Genomic DNA, 16,005 nt, shown 5'->3' with positions numbered 1-16,005 from the left:
GAAAGAAAGAAAGAAAGAAAGAAAGAGAGAGAGAGAGAGAGAAAGAAGGGAGGGAGGGAGGGAAGGAGGGAGGGGAAGGAAGGAAGGAAGGAAGGAAGGAAGGAAGGAAGGAAGGAAGGAAGGAAAGAAAAGATATCCCATGCTCCACACTACCTAGATAGACTTCCTTTTTGCCCAAGAATGAACATGAGAGGATGGAGACAGAAGATACGAAGTTCAAACATGATGCTCCCATGAGCTCCTTGTTCACGGGGGTGGAGTGGGGCAGGGAACAGGGAGAGACAGGGAGGGATTCCAAAGCCCCTCATGAGCTGGAACTCCACCTTACCAAACTCGCTTGCACAAAGATGTTCAATGATGGCCTCGGATTTCAACTCGTTGTCACATGGAGGACACACTGTTGTACCTAGCAAGGAAAAGCAAGCAGAAGCTGTAAGTCATGGTGACAGGGACCCCTGGACAAGAGACCAGAGGGGAGTCAAGCTAATGAGAGCTAGAGGTCTTCTGGGTCTCCTGAAAAGCATCCTGGGAATGGCAATGGAGGGCCCTTAAACTCAGACTCAAAAACATAAGCACTTGAATGTTTTCATCAAATATTTTGGCCTAGATATGTTGAATGTGATGATTATTTAATCTACTGCTATCTGAGGTAGGCAGGGGCAGGTTCAGGCTGCTGTGAGTACCTGAAGGGAGAAGAAAGGAAGGAAGGAAGGAAGGAAGGAAGGAAGGAAGGAAGGAAGGAAGGAAGGAAGGAAGGAAGAGCTGGCTTATGAACAAAAACAGATTAACAGATCTTCTCATGAACTGGTTCAAATTCTTCCCCCCTCCCCTTTATCTAGCCGCTCTGATTCCCAACAACTTCCTAGTTGCAAATTTTGAACAAGACAGCCCATCAATTTGATCAAGTCTCTAGGACCGAGAGAACAGTCCTACTCAGTTACTCAAGCCCAGAGCCCTGAAGTGTCCTAGTGACTCCAAAAAGCAGGCTGTGGGGTGGGGGAGGGGGGACTACCAAGAGCCACCAAATGGAGGACATAGCTGGTCAGGGAGGAAATCCTTTGGATGATCTTTCATTAAGTGCTTTGAAGAGGGGTGTGTGTGTGTGTGTGTGTGTGTGTGGCAAGCCCCTGGGAGGCAGCTACCCCTGTGAGAAGTGGCTTCAGAGACCTCCTTGGAAGGGCAGAGAGAATATACTTCTAGCAGACTCCCCCAAGAGTTGAAGCCATTGCTTATCTCCCTGCAATTCTTCCTCCGCATCGGCGATCGAACAGTTTACTGATGATCTAGAAAACCTATGTACAGTCCACTCCTAGCACCCTGCACACTGGAGGCCAGAGCCTGGCTGGAGCTGGAAGGAAGTCACCCTGAGACGGAAGTCAGGGTGACGCTCTGTGTGCTGAGCACCTCTGCTCACTGGCCTTTCCTTCCTGTCTCCAGTGGCTTCTCAACACCATCTCCTCTTCCTCTCTCTCTCTCTCTCACAGCTCGGGCTGTGAAATGGATACCCTCAGGGCTAGCTGCTCTCCAGCCCTCTCCCTCCAAGGGCAGAGAACACATGTCCAGCCTGTATCCACCAGGTTCTCCCTGGCTGCTGCCTTTCAAACTTTAAAAGCAAGCTGGGCATACTGGTGCCCACTCCAGGAGGCAGAGGCAGGTGGATCTCTGTGAGTTTGAGGCCAGCCTGGTCTACAAATTGAGTCCAGGACAGCCAAGGCTACACAGAGAAACCCTGTCTCAAACAAACAAACAAACAAACAAACAAACAAAAAGTTTAAGGGCAGAGGGAAGCACAGTGCAAGCAATGGCAAGATTCTTTGGGCCAGATGTTGGAAATATGTTTGTTTCACTCTCAGAGCTTGGGATTGGGTTCTGGAAGTAATGTTTCTGAACAAAAACAAACAAGAAAAAAAAAACTCTTTCTAGAAGTCTCCATCATGGTCTTTGCTCCCATGGAAAGTAAGAAAGAAAAAGGAAAGGAAGTTATAGACAGAATAACTTCCTTTAGGAAGAATAGAAGCATGTGACTTATCATAGAAAAAATAAACTGTGTGTTTGGGTTTCCTCTGTGTTTTTATGGTTGCTTTTTTTTTTTTTTTTAAGTAGAAGTTATCACATTGCAAAGTTCAAGGTATAAATACAATGCTGAACATCCTAGCAGAAAGACCAAGTCTTAGGTCTCCTTCATATACCCCAGAATTCTACTGGCACTCTGAGGCTCTGCACCTCAACAGAAAAAAAAGTGTTTCAGTCTGTGGATTCAGTTTGCCCGAAAGCCTTCTCTGGTGCAGGGTATATCACGTGTGTTCAGCATGGCTTGCCTTCTTTTTAGTACTTCCAGCCAGGAGTTGAGCAGCTTTCACTAGAGAGAGAAGAATGTGTAATGCAATATTAATCTCTGCCCCTCATGTGTCCCTGGGGCCCTGCAAGGCTGCCTCGTGGGAGGAATCAACTTGAGACTTCTACTGGACAGGTAAAGCAAATCGTGGCTGTAAAGTGTGCAGCAAACGAATAAAAGACTGAAAGGTTTTGTCCGCTCGTGAGAAAGTAGAGGGGAAAGGCCAACACTGGAATCAGGATTAAGGTTACTGTGTGAAATCAATGTGCACAGGGAGAGGAAAGAGTGGGGGAAGGAAGCGGGGGGGGGGGAATAGAGATGGGGGAAGGGAGAGGCAGAGGCACAGGCAGAGAGATTGATTTTCCCTGGGCACTTAGCTCACTGAGGGGAGGAGGACGTGCCATAAGGGAAACCCTGGGAGAAATGGAGAGCTCCCTGGCCTCTGCAGCCTGTGGCAAAGCAGCCTGGCTGACTTAATGCACAACACACCCAAACAACATAACTGAGCAAGATGGGCTCGCTCACACATCTCTGTGAGACCTGGCAGCGAGGGAGAATGACAATGTATTAAGTGAGCCTAATGTGTGCCCAAGAGTCAGAAGTCAGTTTCCTGGGATGGACAGCACAGTTGCATTTCTGCCTGGCGGGGGGGTGGGGGGGAGAGCGTGTGTCTTTGGCTCATTTCTCACGATCAGGCTTATTTGTAATAACAAGGAGCCCTAAAACTGTATGTCCCAGCCTATTCAAAGATGTAATGCTGTGCTGAAATTTTAGAGTTCAGTTTTAAGAATACAGGATAGATGATGGGCAGAGTAAGGCACCTACGTGGAACTCACCACTATCATCCCAAGATCCCAGGTCTTGCTCCAGAGCCAGCAGCCTCAGGTTCTGGGGACCAGTAGTGCAATCTGTCTTACCCTTCCCTATATACATACAGCTTACTCAGACAGCCCTCTGGGGCAAAGGGGGGGGTGCCCCATGCGGGACACCCTCACAATGAGGGTCTGCCATTCTGGAGAGATGCTTGGTGCCTTTCACAAAATCAAAAAATCACTCACTTTAAGAGAAGACCAGGCCCAGCCACTTTCCTGCCAGACAACACACACACACACACACACACACACACACACAGAGTTCTTTATTCAGTAAGGAATTGCTCCACCTGAGCACTGGGCAAGGAGGAGCCAGAGACATGGGTCCATGCAAAGGCATCCAGAAACGGGTAGGGGTGAGTGTGCCTTTGCCCTGCCCTGTCTCTTGATGGTGCTGGTTGGGGTGGACTCTCCTCTCAGAAACAGCACCACCTCATCTGGTTCTCTTGTCCCCAAACACCAGCCACTTCACACAAAGCTGTTTCCCACAAATCTCCACTTTATGCCCCAGAAAAGGACAATCAGTGGCCCCGGGGAACGGATGGAACTGAAGCAAAGTTGGACACAGGCTTCACTGGCAGGCGGGAGCTAGGAAGGAAACAGTGGTCTGCAGGGGGGTGGGGGGGTGGCTCAATGGGGACAGAGGACACAGTGCTGTGGTCTAGGGAAATGCTCAACCCTGAGGGAGCCACCTCAAATGGCTGCACATACCAGCCCTGAGGACAGGGCTCCCAGGGCGACCATTACCTTACAGGCTGGTACCCGTGCCAGACATGGGCAATCACTTGGGACCTACCTTCCTCCCTAGAATGAATAACAGCGTTCAAACTTCCTCAAGTCTTCCCCAGTCCCCACTCCGAGGCAGCGAAGAGGAAACCCTAAACAAGAGGCGCTTGGCAGCGAGTTCGTGCCTTGTAATCCCAGGACTGAGGAGGATGAAACAGCAGGAATTTGTGTTTCAAGACCAGCCTGGGCTGTACACCGAGTTGCCTCGGAAAGCCAAGCCTCTCAACGCTTCAAGATAAGCTGAAGTCGATTCTTCGGAAATGGCTGAGGGATACCCACCTCTGTGACACGGGCCACGGCACAAGGATATCTGCTAATCCTGAGCCTCACCTCGCGGAACGAACCCAGTCCCAAGAAACTCTCAGGCTGCTGTGATGCAGCTCTCGGGTCTGCGGGTGTGTGTTTCAGTCTGTCTGTTTGTTTGTTTGTGTTTGGGGGGGTTGTTTTGTTTTTTGTTTGTTGGTTTTAGTCTCCAAGTATTTATTTTTCCTCTTCTCACATAAAAATTTCCCTTTAAATACGGGGTTCCCAGAAGAAATTCTGGTCCCCCAGGGTTCAGAATTTGCAGCGCCCAATTTGCAGGTCCTCACCCCCTAGGCGGAGATAAACAATGAGCTAATTGCATTTTTATCTTTCTAATTACCTAAAGATTCGTGTGAATGAGAGACGCAGGGGGTACGCAAGGACGGTGGACGGGGTGGGGGGGGTGCGGCCCCTAGATTTGCTAAATTCAAGATTGTAGCCTGAACTTAGAGGCGAAGAAACAGAAGCGGCACTCTCTAAACTTCTTTTTCTCAACCAGTTCGGCAACACGAGTAGAAGATAAGCTAAGCAGAGAGGATTTTCTTGTGGTTGTTGGTTTCGACTTTAGAAAAAAAAAAAAAAAAAACAAACGTATGAAAACAAATCCCTCAGTCTGAGTTCTTCTGCAGTTTGAGTGAGTTGTTTTCCGAGGGAGCCGGCTCCGTCTCGAGTGTTAACAGCTTTGGATGGGGACCCCGCGCTCAGGTCTCGCCCGGGGCCGAGGCTCCCCCGACAATCTCGGGGCGTCTAGGGCGGGAGAAGCGCCAAGCGCCGCCCGGGCCTCCCAGAAGCTTTCCGGACGGGGTCTGCGTACCTAGCGGGCTGCGGTGAGGGGCTCCCCGGCTTTTCCCCCTCTGCAGCCCCGGCCGGTGCGGCTGCGGAGGACCGGGGTGGGGAGGGAGGCGCACCCTTACCTTGGGGCTTCGAGGCTTCGGTGGCGTTGGGCGGGGTCATGGCGATGCAGACGTCGCCCTCCGGGAACTTGTCACACTTGAGCATCTCGGGCCAGTAGAAGCCGAAGAACTGCATGACCGGCTCGCACGAGTCGCGCACGGCCTCGCAGAGCCAGCGACACGGGTAGATGGGCCGGTCCAGGCAGACGGGCGCGAAGAGCGAGCAGAGGAAGACCTGGGTGCCCATGTGGCAGTTCTTGTTGAGCAGCGGCACCCAGCTGCTGGCCTGCTGCTTCACCTCTGCCATGGTCTCGTGCTCCAGCAGGTTGGGGAGCACCATCTTCTTGTAGCCCACGTTGTGGCACAGGCGCAGGTCCGCCGGGATGTCCACGCACTGCGGGGGCTTGGTGTAGAAGCGGCCGCTCTGGTACGAGCCGATGTCCGACTGGAAGCTCACGTAGTCGTACTCGCTGGCCGAACCCGCGGCCAGCAGCAGCGCGGCGGCCAGCGCCAGCAGCGCGCCCGAGGCGGCCCCGCCGCGGCCCCGCGCGCCGCGCCCGCTGCCCATGCTGCTCGGCGACGTCGGGGCTGCCCGCGCTGCCCTCCGCGCGCGCGTCCCGCTGCAAACTTCCCGGAGCCTCCGGGGACAAAGGCGCAGCGCCCGGCCCCGTCCGGCTCGCGGCCGCGCGCTGCTCCCCGGCTCTGGGGCCGACGGGGTCCTCGGTGGCCGCAGGCCGCGGCGGGGCTGGCGCGGGGCAGGGGGCGCGCGGGGGGCCCGAGTGCCGTCCCGGCTCGCGGAGGCGCGGCGCGCTGCGGGCTGCTGCACCGACTCGCGACGCTGCAGCCCCGAGTGCGCGGTGTGCGGGCGGCCGGGCCCTAGGTCTCCCGCGCGCAGCCAATCAGCTCCGCGCTGCCGGGAGCCGCTCTGCACACCGCGTCAGTCAGCGGCGCAGTTAACCAATCGCGGCGCCGGCCGGGGGGATCGCTTTACTACAACCAGACGCAGGTCAACACCCCTTTAAAAAGCAAAACCAAAAAACCGAGCGAGCGCCTCGAAGAAGGCAAATGGCAAAGGGAAAGGAGTAGTTAGAAGCGGGGAGTGGATGAAGACGATGTTGGACGCTGTAATTAACGCGAGTCGATTTGTTTAAAAAAATGGGGGGGGGGGAATCTTCATAACACTTGCAAATGGATGCAATTGTGAAGCCTTTTTTTTTTTCTTTCTAGATGTTTTCTAGTTCCAAGCAACAACGGAACAGACCAGCAGCTCTTCGCTCCGCTTCTTATGCACAGAGGCAGACTGATTCTCAGCCGCTCGGATGGGCGGGCTGCACCTAGGCAGATCTTTTAAATTCCCGGTGAGTCCGGGCTTTTGCAAAGACAAGAGAAGTTGGTGTTTGTGGCTGTGTTCAAAATACACTATCGGGGATAGTGACCAGGTGACCAGAGGCAGAAAGGGACTTACGGTGGAGGAAGATACCGTTCACATTGGTGGCAGCTTTTCCGAGGGCAGTTTTCATTTTTTTTTAAACGATATTTTTTAAGATCCTATTCAAGTCTCGTCGGCTCAGCAGACAGCACATCTGTGCGCACCCTTACATATTTGTGGATTAGAAAGCCAAGGCACTAAAAACACGTGAGCACTTATCAGCGCGAGTGGGTGAATAGCAGCCCCATCAGTCAGAGATACACATGCTAATTCAGAGGCAGTTCCGGGTCCTAATCAAAGGTGTGTCGTCCTCCCCCCCCCCCCCCCGTAGGGCAGATGCCAGGCAAGCAGGAGTCGCTGAACTGTGCCCTAGCCTCCTCCCACCCCCCACTTGCTAGCAACTAAACTGATTGAGTGTTCCGAATACTCCCATTAAAACCGGAGAGCTAGGGGTGTGATCAGAATGAGCAGGAGAAGCGCGAGGTGTTCCTGAAGTTCCCTGGGTCTCCGCTCGCTGCGACCTGCGGGGCGAGCGGAGGAGTAGCCAGGGATGCAGTGGGCTGCCACTCGCAGTTGCACCGCGAGGCAGAACACAGTTGGAAGCGCTGCTGGCCCAGGCAGCTTGTTTAGAAAGCTCTGGGGAACTCTTCGCTTTCAGCTCTACAGACTGATTTCTTGGTTCCAAGCAATGAGCCCCCGAGCTTGCAAAGATGCAGGAATGTTTTCTTAAGGCAATCACACACAGGCTAACGCTGTGACTCCGCCGCCGTACATGAGGGGAGCAGCTGCAAGACGCCCAAAGCCAAACAGTCAGGTTTGGATAAAGGGAAAAGTCATGCCGAGCAAGGCTGTGGATGGTCAGGGGTTAATGAAGAAACAGCCCCACAATGCTAGCCTGAGGAGCTGGGGAAAGGGCATTCTTCAGAGAGAATAGAGAGGAGAGGACACCAGGCAACTGGGTCTCAAATAAGCAGCAGTAAGGGCTGAAAATGCTTGCTAGAGGGTCCTTGTTCCCTCCCCAGGCCAGACCCTCTGTTTGCTTATTGGCTGGAAAGATTGGTGTTGGTAAATAAACAGCCTTTGCCCTCTGAGCCCAGATCTGGCCCACCCGCCCCTCGCTCTCCTGTGCACAATTCTCCCAAACAGCCTGAGGAGTTGGGCCCACCCTCTGCGGGCCATGAGTGCAGGTGAGTCCTCCCCTGCTGGCTGTAGAAGGCTCCAGTCAGGAGTTGACCTCACAGATCCAGTCACCGCAAGAACTGGCCTCCATCTGGTCAGCTTCTTGACTTAGATGCCCCAGAGCTGACCACTCTGCTTCGATGCCATGGGCACAACTGTCAGGATGGGTGAGGAAGGTCGGTAGTTGTGTAGTTTGGAATCCTTCTCAGGTCCGGCGGGGAAGGGAAGAGCCTGAGTCTTGATCCGGCTGGTACATGTCCATCCCACTTGAGATGAAAAATGTCCCTGTCGGCCACCCTGCAGGACAGTGTCAGCCAAGTCAGGCTGCGTCTGCTTCCCAGTTCCCAAACCACCAGATCGTAACTTTAAAGCCTCATCTCCCTTTCCCTGATAGTGTATATACAAGAGAAAAATTCTATAGCAAGGGATGCTTAAAAGGCTATTGTCCTTAACACAGCTCCCAGAAGCCTTGGTTTCAGAGTTTGACAACTGTGAAGCAGGAGAATCCTGGGGCTTCTTCCTGCCCTAACAGTTTAAGTGAGCAGTGACCAAATGAAGCCTTATGCCCTTGCCTTTCGCACTTTAGGAAAGCTCTGTGTTGTTTGTTTGTTTGTTTGGTTTGTTTTTTGTTTTTCACACAGCTAGAAGCCTATACATGAAAATTGGAAAGAGCCTTCCCTATTGCTTCACATCAGTTTACAGGGGCATTTACTGATCTCAAAGCTGACAGAAAACTGGGGCCACCGAGAAACCCCCAGAACCTAGCTGATAGCCTCTTTCCACACAGAGAACTTAAAATTAGGAGAGTAGAAACCGCCCTAGGCCGTGGCTCCTCTCTGTTCCCTTATCACTTCAGCGGTGATTTTTATCTACTCCAGGAATAAAATCAGCATACATTTACCAACTGACAGACTGCCAAGTACAGAGTGCCTCCTGCCTCTGGCCAGGCACCGGTGGCTCTAGCCTAAGACAGAAAATAGTACTGAGGCTCCGGGTTGGGAGACATGGTGTGTGGCTTCAGTCATGCTCCTGGCACGCTTCCAGCTCCTAGGAAATACACCACCCCATCTCTCCGGGTATAGCCTGCTCGCCCAGACGGCAGAACGACACATGCTGGTGACCTGGTCTACTTATAAAGTACAGGGCGTGAACGCTCAGCCTGGCCCAGTGCCTTTAACACCAGCACTAAGAAGGCAACTACAGGCAGATCTCTGTGAGTTTTGAGGCCAACGAGGACTACACAGTGAGATCTTATCCAAAAAGGTGTTTTAATTGAATTATCAGTCTCTGGGATTAGATGAGGTACACACACTTCCCGTCAAGGATTCAACATGAGACAGCACGAAGCATGGGGATGCTCTTCCTTACACAGGTTTTGTCTCCAGGCCACCTTCAAGTGAGTAATTTTGAATCTCCCGACTCCTTTACCAGCTGACCTGTCCCTTGGTGGGTTTAGGAAAGTATAGAAATAATCTTCAAACACAAGAATCAGGCCTGGTTCTTTAAACCTATGAAGAACCCATGATGGGATGTCAGAGGCCTTAAGAGGAAACCTACTACTGTTATTTTGCCAAAGTGCTCATAATGCCAAACTATCTTCTACATCCTGGTGTTTATGGCCATAGACTAGAGCCGCTCTCAGCTCGTATCAGAGAAGCTTCTCATGCAGCAGGTGGCAGTTAACGCTGACACTCACAACCAGTCAAAACATGGAGGACATGACTATCCAGTGCTTGGCCCTACAGAATGAGTCTGTAGGGAGAAGGTCGTTTGTGTAATTCACCTGCTGATTTCTGTACCCCCACATCTTTTTGCAATCGTTGTTCTGAGATTCTCCCCTCTCAATGTTATGTAAGCACTGCTCCCCAAGTGTCCCTTGATAGGTCGATAAAGTAGCTTACAACCAATCACTGAGCAAGGGAGAGACTTCCTGCTGGCCAGGGGAGGAGGAGTTAGAGGAGGAGGTAGGGGATTCAGCCATGGACAGAGGTCGAGGAGACATCAGGAGAGGAGCTGTAGAAGGAAAAAAACACAAAGTGCAAGTGTCTCTGGTATGTACACAAAGAAGAAGCCAGATTAGGTTAGAGAGTTAAGAATAGAGTAACAACTGCTCAGTTATTATGTTGTGAAGCTTATTAAACAAACATAACAGAGTCTAAATTATTTTAATGCTAGCCAAGGTAAGAGAGAAACTGAGAAACAAACACAATTTTATAAAAATAACGTTAACATGGGACAGCTGTATTTCCTCCTCTAAGGCTCAGGGAGCATCTCAGAAGAGAGAATGGAAAGAGAGCCAAATGATGGAGACACATGCAGCAAAAAAAGACATCTTCTGGACATGGATAACCATTGTACTCATGAACTCATGCAGCTGTAGTTAACAGTACAGGACTGGGCTCACACAATGGTGGAGGGGCCCAAGGTCCTGCTCCTCCCAGAGGCTCTACTGGCAGCTAACTAGAGGTATAATTTCCTTCAGTGTTGTAGCCACCTGTAGCTCCAGTAAATAACTTGCCGTAGATGTGCGTACAAGTTGTGCTTATGGAAGTAAAAACATTCAACTCTTTCTATGATTTAGCCCCAGAGGCCCTCAGACCATCTGCAGGATGAAATCCAGCTGCATTAGGACACCGACATCCATCGGCCCTTCAATGTGCTGCCCTGGCTTCGCCTCCTGCCGCCCTCTGCCCTCCTCACCTGTTTGTTGTCTGCATGCATTGTGTTCTCTACAGCCCACAAGACTTACAAACAAAAACAGGGAGCCCAGTCAGAACTGAAGTTTAGATACGTGATGAGTAATTCATAATACAAGTATGCCTCATACAATGTTTAAAAAGTTGTATTTGCTCTTTATCTAAAATTCCAATTTTACTGGGTGTCCTGTCTCTTGTCTGGCAGCTCCACTTGGTTCTCTTTCCAGGGATGCTTCCTGTAAGTTGCTATGCCTAATCTTCTGTCCATCACTTCCTTTCTCTGTTCTTAGTCAGATCAACCTCCCTTCTCCCCCCTACCCCCGCCCTCCCCAGCTCACTCCCTTCCTCTCCCCCTTCTCCTCTCCCTTCCCTACCCTCTTCTTCTCCTCTATCCTGTCCCCTCCCATATCTTTCCCTTCTCCCACCTCTCCCCTCCCCTCTTTCCTCCCATCCTCTCCTCTCCTCTCCTTTCCCCTCCTCTCTTTTCCTCTCCTTTCTCCTAGGCATCCAGGGCACCCTCACATCTCACAGCAGCTCTCACGTCTACACCGTCTACCCTGTGTAACTGCTGGCTTCTGAGGATTTGTTGCACACCTGTGAGCTTACGGAGGGCAGGACGTCGGTATGTCTTGCCAGCAGTCACTGCACCCCAGCCGTAGTACTGCACCAAGTGTATACACACTGAATGTTCAGGCCCTGATCCCGGTAAAGCACACACAGTGGTGGTAGAAGGCTCGGGTTTGGTGGAGCACTGCTTTTGAGCACTGGTTTTGCACTAAGATTTTTCTGAGAGTCAAGGCGGTCAATAAGTATGAGTAGCTCACATAGTGCCCTCTGGTTTCAGAGAAAGAAAATATCCCCCAGGTCTGAATCCTACAGTGCCTACAGGTTGTCGGGGCCTTATAAAGACATTTGCGTAGAAGCTTTCTGTAAGCCTCTCTTCCCTCCCAAGGGCCTGCCCTGTGTGCAGCAGTTTTACCCATCGCCACCATCTACCCAAAGGAGGAGGATGCTCGGTGGAAGCTGGGAAGCTGGTGGTCATGAGTCTAGCAGCTGTGCAAAGAAAAGAGCTTCCTGGCTGGAATTGTGCCTGAGCCCTTGGCACACCTCAGGGCAGCATCGTCTACAACAGGAGCTAGTACACAGAAGGTGCTCAGAGGAGTGGGGTGGGTGTCCTGGGAGCTTCCGGCAGCGCATCTGAGAGTGAAAAAACAGGAGCCAATGGAAGGGGGCTCCCCGTTGTGACACCTAGCTCCAAGTTATGGCTTCGCAGCTCAGGGACACCACAGAGCAAGAGGCACTAGCCTTAAGGAAACCAGGCTGACCATCCCTCTCGTGGTGGCAGGGAGTGAAAGTGAGGTGGCAGGGAGCCCATAAATCCTCCCACACTGTACCGTAGGGACTGCGCAACTCCCGAGCACATGCCGGGTGCCGACTTACCTAACCCTTACTCGTAGGCTGGCAGATGGCTGCCACCTTCATGAAGGGCTTGGAGCAGAGGCCCACTGGAATAGAAATGAGGTGCTGGAGGAGGAAAGTGTCCTCTGCCCTCGGGGCTCCGCTGTTCACTGTGAACGCGCTCTTCTGAACCAGATGCACACCGCAGCTCCACTGGCCTGATCGGTGCCTCCGACCTCCACTATCTGAGAGGCATCCCTCACCTGGGCTAAAGCAAGGCCTTTTCCCTAGCAGGCTGCCTTTCCATGCTTATTCCCCGGCTTCCTTTCATATATGTTAGCATATTCGGGTCTCCTCGAAAACCACTGAGGTGCTGAGAATTCAGTATTTCTACCTAACAGAAGAAACACGCAGATTCAGAGTGGTGAGACCCTTGCCAGCAACCCAGCCCCCAAATCACTTCAGAGTAGGACAGCCTAGAATCAGGAACGCACGCCTTTGGGCTTTGTGTTACACCCAACTGCCTTCGCTAAGTTCCTGGAGAGAGAGAGAGAGAGAGAGAGAGAGAGAGAGAGAGAGAGAGAGACCTAGAGCATTTTTGGTAGTTAGTGACATGTTCCTGTGAATTCATATACCAGACTTTTTCAAGAGTCTAGCTGGGGAAAGGGCATCTCTGAAAGAGGAGAGGTCCTAGGTCAGGCGAGTGTGTGAGGTGCCTTGCTATCGGGTCTGGAATAGGAGGAGAGCCGGTGAAGACTGAACCGTGCAGGACATGGTGTGAATAATTGGTGGCCAGCGCAAAGAGCTAAGCCAGCATTGACTCAGAGAGCAAGATGCTGCCAAGACACTGGCGGAGACAACCTGCTGACATGAGGTGGCCCAGAAGAACTCTCCTGGGTAAAAAGGCTGAGAAGAGGCGCAGAATATGCCCACGAGAATGAGGAAGGGTGTGAGGCAAGCGTCTACGGGGTTTTGAGAGTTATAGGCACCTTCTGAGGGTGGTAGCGAGTGTGCTCTAAGCCTAATGCGGCACCAGCCAAGAGACTGCACACGGAGAAAAGCTGCCCGCAGCCAGTCATCACTGGGGCAGCTCCACAGAGGCTAGAGGCAGATGTTCAGGTCTCAGGCTCATGGCTGAGCTCAGGCCGCCCCATAGGCAGGACAGTGCTCCCAGCCAGGACCTGCTGGGAGACTCTGGCACCTTCCCCCAAAGTCACATCTTACACACTTACCTGTCTGGAGGTTTTATAGAAATATAAGGGCAGAAACCTTATATTTTTATTATAATTGCATACGCGCATGTGTGCATTCATGTGCCACATCACTCCTTTGGGGGTTAGAAGACACTTTTCATCAGGCCTGGTGGCAAGTGCCTGTGCCCAGTGAGCTAGTTCACTGACCCCCTGAATGAGGCACCTTCTTGAACTCAGTCTTATGACTCAGCTCTGACCAGGGACCAGTAAACAGAGGTTGATGAGTGGGAAGTATTAGAAAGCAGACAGCTTACAGGGCACGAACCGTGGCTCTCCCCTCGTTCTCCTGTCTGAAAATCAGATACAGTGCCCACGAGGAAAAGCATGACTGTGAACCCCAGCATGAAAGGTGGAACAGAACGGCAGGAGGAACCTTGAGCTGCCCACCCTGAATTCTTTTAGGCGAGACCTACATTATCCCATGAACACTTCATCCAAACTCAATGGCTTTTCTGTTTCAGGCAACGAAGACCGAACAATGTCACAGGACATTAATTCAGGACTTTTCACGGCAGCTGGAAGATGTAAAGGTTGAAGGATCAATTCTGACTGTTTGCTAGCCCTCAGTTGCTCCAAACACCATCCCGGACCAGCAGCAGCAGCAGCCTCATCCAGATCTGCTGAATCACACCACACAGCTATGGTGGTGAGCTATGCAGACGCCCTGTGCATTTAGGACACACACACCACCTTGGGGGCCTTTCCCTGCACCTGGTGGAGTGCTCTTGCTTCCACCACACGCTGTGACCGTCTAATTGTGTCTCTGAATGTGTCAGCCGGTGAGCCCACACATTACACTGTGTCCCTCTATCTGGCAGCCCTCCTGCGAAGGCCCGTGTTCCCAAAGATAAGGTTGGGCATAGAGGGGTCTCTCGGCCTCCTTGAGCCTAGAGAAGCCAGAGGAGAGTGAAATCGCACTCTGAGGGAGGCGGGAATTGGAGCTGGGGTAGGGGCTGTTTCTGCAACCGCCTAGCACCTTTACACCTCTATCACGCCCAGAATCTGTCTCTACCGGAGAACAGCCCTTCATCAGATCCTCCTGACAGTTGCAGTGTTACAGGAAAAGCCACAGGGGCCCCACCAGAAAACCATCATTTGTCCATCAAGCCCTTTTGTTCTTCAACTGTAGCCAGATCACCAAATTGCTTAATACACAGTCTAAAGCTATGTAAATAACAAGTTCCCAAACAGAGTCACTCAACCTTGATGTGTGCTTTCCAAGTTCTGCATTAACTCCTCTGATGTGAAGAGATTTACAACAGTTTGGGTCATATATATATATTATGTATATTGATATATATATATAACCAGCTATTCCATAAGCCTTGGCATAACCCTCATGTGCATCCCACAAGGCTGCATTTATTGCTGTTATCATGTCATCTTGAAGAGAATACACGCTCTCTGTGGGAGAGGAAATGTTCCACATCCTGCATGGTCTAAGCTCGTCTGAATTCCCAGCTTTAGGTTGATTTCCATGCCCCTCCCATGGAAACTTTCTCCTCACTGTTAATAAGGACTTCACACAGTCGCCTAATTTCCCTGTCTCCCCAGAGGCAGCTCAGTTTGTGGCTGGGCCTCTCTAAGTTCTGCTCCCTTGATTCCAGAAGTCTTGGTCAGTAAGCATGTGTGAACCATCCACACACCACATACGGAGCCCCTGGTCTTGAGCTGCATCCTGAGGGGAAGAGAGACCCCGGAGATAGACTGCCTGGTTCCTAACCCCAGGATGCCTCCAAGTGAGGAGAGATGCAAAGGTAACAAGGAAAGCAGAACTCACAGAGAGATGGCATGGGCAGGCAGAGACGGCAAGCTGAGCCTAAGGAGATAGCACAGTCAGTATTATGGGTTAGATCTTAAATGTCCCAAAGGCTATGTGTTACCACATAAGCCTTGATCACCAGCCTCTACTGAGAAAGAATAGAACTATTGGAATAGGCCTACTGGAAGGTAATGAGGTCACTGGGTCAGTGCCTGTGGTGGGATATTGGGTGCCTGCCCCCTCATCTACATACACATGCACACACTTTCATCATTTTGTTCATTCCTCACCAAACTATTCTCAAAACAAACAAGCAAACAAAACAAACAAACAAAAAACAAAAACAAAAACAAACAAACAAAAAAAACGCAGGTTTTCATTCTGGCTCTTTATAAGACAGAGTCCGGTGCCCACAAAGGCAAGTTCACTGAAAGGGTGAGTATGGGAAAGAACCAGGTAGTGGTGGTGTCCAAAACAGGAACGTGAGCTCTGAGGAATGAGTTCCTCTAACCCTGAAACCAGGGAAGCCACACTTCCAACCCAGGGTCCTGTTAGGAGAGGGACGGGAGCCCACAGGCCAGCCAAACCTTTCTGCCTCCTGTTCGCTTTCAGCTTAGTTTTCCACCAAGGAAGGTTCTGGATGGGGGCCTGGGTTTGCAAAGCTGAACAGTAGAGGTAACAGCTCTCACAGGCTCATCTGTTACACTTATGGGCTGACGTGACAAACCAGGAGCCCACCCCAAAGCCCCTTGGTCTTTTTCCTTTACCAATTATGTTTCTCCATGTCTCCGAGAAGAACATGTCTGGTGCATAGGAACGGAAGAGACAGTGTTTGTAGGCTCAGCTGTATAACTGTTGACTGAACCCTGAAGAAATGAGGCATACAGGAGGCCAGGGCACAGGCAGGGGCCATCGGAAGCCACCTCCAGCAGCCATTTGTCCTTATCCCGTTGCTCAAACACCCACGTGCATGCCTGGTCTCTTGTTAGGCTTTCAGTCACTCTCAGCAACTCTTTTCATCCCCACTCCAAGGTTCTAACAGGATAGCTTCCACACAGCCTTTTTTTTTTTTTTCAGGGTTCCTCGTGGGTGCTGAGCA

The 16,005-nt window shown here is 51.5% G+C and overlaps 1 protein-coding gene and 1 long non-coding RNA gene across 3 annotated transcripts in view; one reads left to right on the top strand and one right to left on the bottom strand.

Moving 5' to 3' along the window:
• Positions 1-6,038, bottom strand: part of Sfrp1 (secreted frizzled related protein 1) — a 36,684-nt gene extending 30,646 nt beyond the window's left edge. Inside the window, exons 1-2 of the mRNA XM_021634825.2 lie at positions 5,211-6,038; positions 329-406 (exon numbers count right to left, since the gene is read on the bottom strand). Coding sequence (XP_021490500.1) covers positions 329-406; positions 5,211-5,757 — 625 coding nt within the window. The 5' untranslated portion in view covers positions 5,758-6,038. The remainder of the gene's footprint in view (positions 1-328; positions 407-5,210) is intronic.
• LOC132653593 (uncharacterized) lies at positions 3,854-14,527 on the top strand. Of its 2 annotated transcripts, none has more exons than XR_009591312.1 (3): positions 3,854-4,388; positions 6,417-6,547; positions 13,606-14,527. It is a non-coding gene; the product is annotated as an uncharacterized LOC132653593 (long non-coding RNA). The 2 variants fall into 2 exon arrangements; XR_009591311.1 differs by lacking the exon at positions 13,606-14,527 and adding an exon at positions 10,379-10,529.
• The last annotated feature ends 1,478 nt before the right edge of the window (positions 14,528-16,005 follow it).

The sequence above is a fragment of the Meriones unguiculatus genome, chromosome 4 (assembly GCF_030254825.1).
Source record: "Meriones unguiculatus strain TT.TT164.6M chromosome 4, Bangor_MerUng_6.1, whole genome shotgun sequence".
Lineage (NCBI taxonomy): Eukaryota > Metazoa > Chordata > Mammalia > Rodentia > Muridae > Meriones > Meriones unguiculatus.
This window is presented reverse-complemented; position numbering and strand designations above follow the sequence as displayed.